This window comes from Nanorana parkeri, unplaced genomic scaffold (assembly GCF_000935625.1).
Source record: "Nanorana parkeri isolate BGI_ZX_2015 unplaced genomic scaffold, ASM93562v1 scaffold2337, whole genome shotgun sequence".
NCBI classification, from domain to species: Eukaryota; Metazoa; Chordata; class Amphibia; order Anura; family Dicroglossidae; genus Nanorana; species Nanorana parkeri.
In genome coordinates, this window is record NW_017308605.1 from 103,377 (window position 1) to 104,686 (window position 1,310).

At 53.9% G+C, this 1,310-nt stretch overlaps 1 protein-coding gene across 1 annotated transcript in view; it reads right to left on the reverse strand.

Annotated features, from left to right (window-relative positions):
• LOC108801435 (40S ribosomal protein S8-like) overlaps nucleotides 1-1,310 on the reverse strand; it is a 6,404-nt gene that overhangs the window by 4,451 nt on the left and 643 nt on the right. Inside the window, 3 exon segments of the mRNA XM_018573326.1 lie at nucleotides 205-304; nucleotides 1,056-1,071; nucleotides 1,073-1,154. Of these exon segments, the coding sequence (XP_018428828.1) occupies nucleotides 205-304; nucleotides 1,056-1,071; nucleotides 1,073-1,154 (198 nt within the window).

Genomic DNA, 1,310 nt, shown 5'->3' on the forward strand with positions numbered 1-1,310 from the left:
ATCTCATGTAATGCCCTGCATGAGACGCGAGGACACAAAAGGTCATTCCACAGCCAGTGCAGAGAGGAGACCGGTGGGCGCCGATCACTGGAGAGTAAAGCAGCTTCAAACAATCCCCCCACAGGACAACAAGCAGGTAACCCTCGCAGTGTGGGGGGTGGTCCCCCTTTAAGAGAAGTTGTTTTTTTTGGTCACGTGACTTACACTCGGATCCCCAGGAGAAGTTGCCGGCATCCAACCTCAGAGCGCGGTACTTCTTATTTCCTCCCCGGACTCTCACGCTGTGGATACGGCGAGGGCCGATCTGAAAAAACAAACAGTTCCGAATAAGAAACAAAAATCCCCAAAAACCATGAAGCCGATCCCACCGCCGGCGGCACATCAGAGTAACTATGACGAGCCTATCACTGGCCGGCAGCTACAAGACGACCAAGACGGTCACGTCTGCCGGCCTAAGGATCAGAATTCATCACATGAGCCGCCAGGGACCCGATGCTGCAGAGCCGCATCTCAGGATATTGGGGGGTCCGGTCAGAGCGGAGGGTCGTCACCCGACTCCGAGCACCTCTACGGGGTCACCAGGACCAGAGCCGTGCCCGGGAGATCAAACCTCAGCTGTGCCCAGGACAAGTGACAGGTTCTCTTTAATACAGTATTGATCATAAGACGACCAAGACGGTCACGCCTGCTGGCCTAAGGATCAGAATTCATCACATGAGCTACCAGACGCTGCAGAGCCGCATCTTAGGATATTGGGGGGTCCGATCAGAGGGTGAGGGTCACCGACTCCGAGCACCTCTACCGGGTCACCAGGACCAGAGCCGTGCCCGGGAGATCAAACCTCAGCTGTGCCCAGGACAAGTGACAGGTTCTCTTTAATTATTATTCTACAGGATTTATAGAGCGCCAACAGTGTGCGCAGCGCTTTACAATATAAGACATTACAATCACAATACAATTCAAAACAGGATGGTGAGGGCCCTGCCCCTGAGGGTTTACAATCTTTAATACAGTATTGATCCCCCCAGTGATCACAGTCTATACCAGCCCCTTACCTTGGTGTTGGCTGCAGAGCTCATAATTCCTCTTCTTGTGGTACGGCTTCCTTTTGCCGCCGGTCTTGCGGCGCTTGTGCCAGTTGTCCCGCGAGATACCTGCGAGGACAGAGAGATGATGGGGGGTGAGAAGATGGCAGACCATGACAGGGCCCCTTCATAGGTGATGGATGGAGGGGGAGCGCTCAGCTCTCCAAGGGATTCTCTACACAGCAGATTCAGAGATCGCAGCATGAAAAGTCTCATCATCGCACT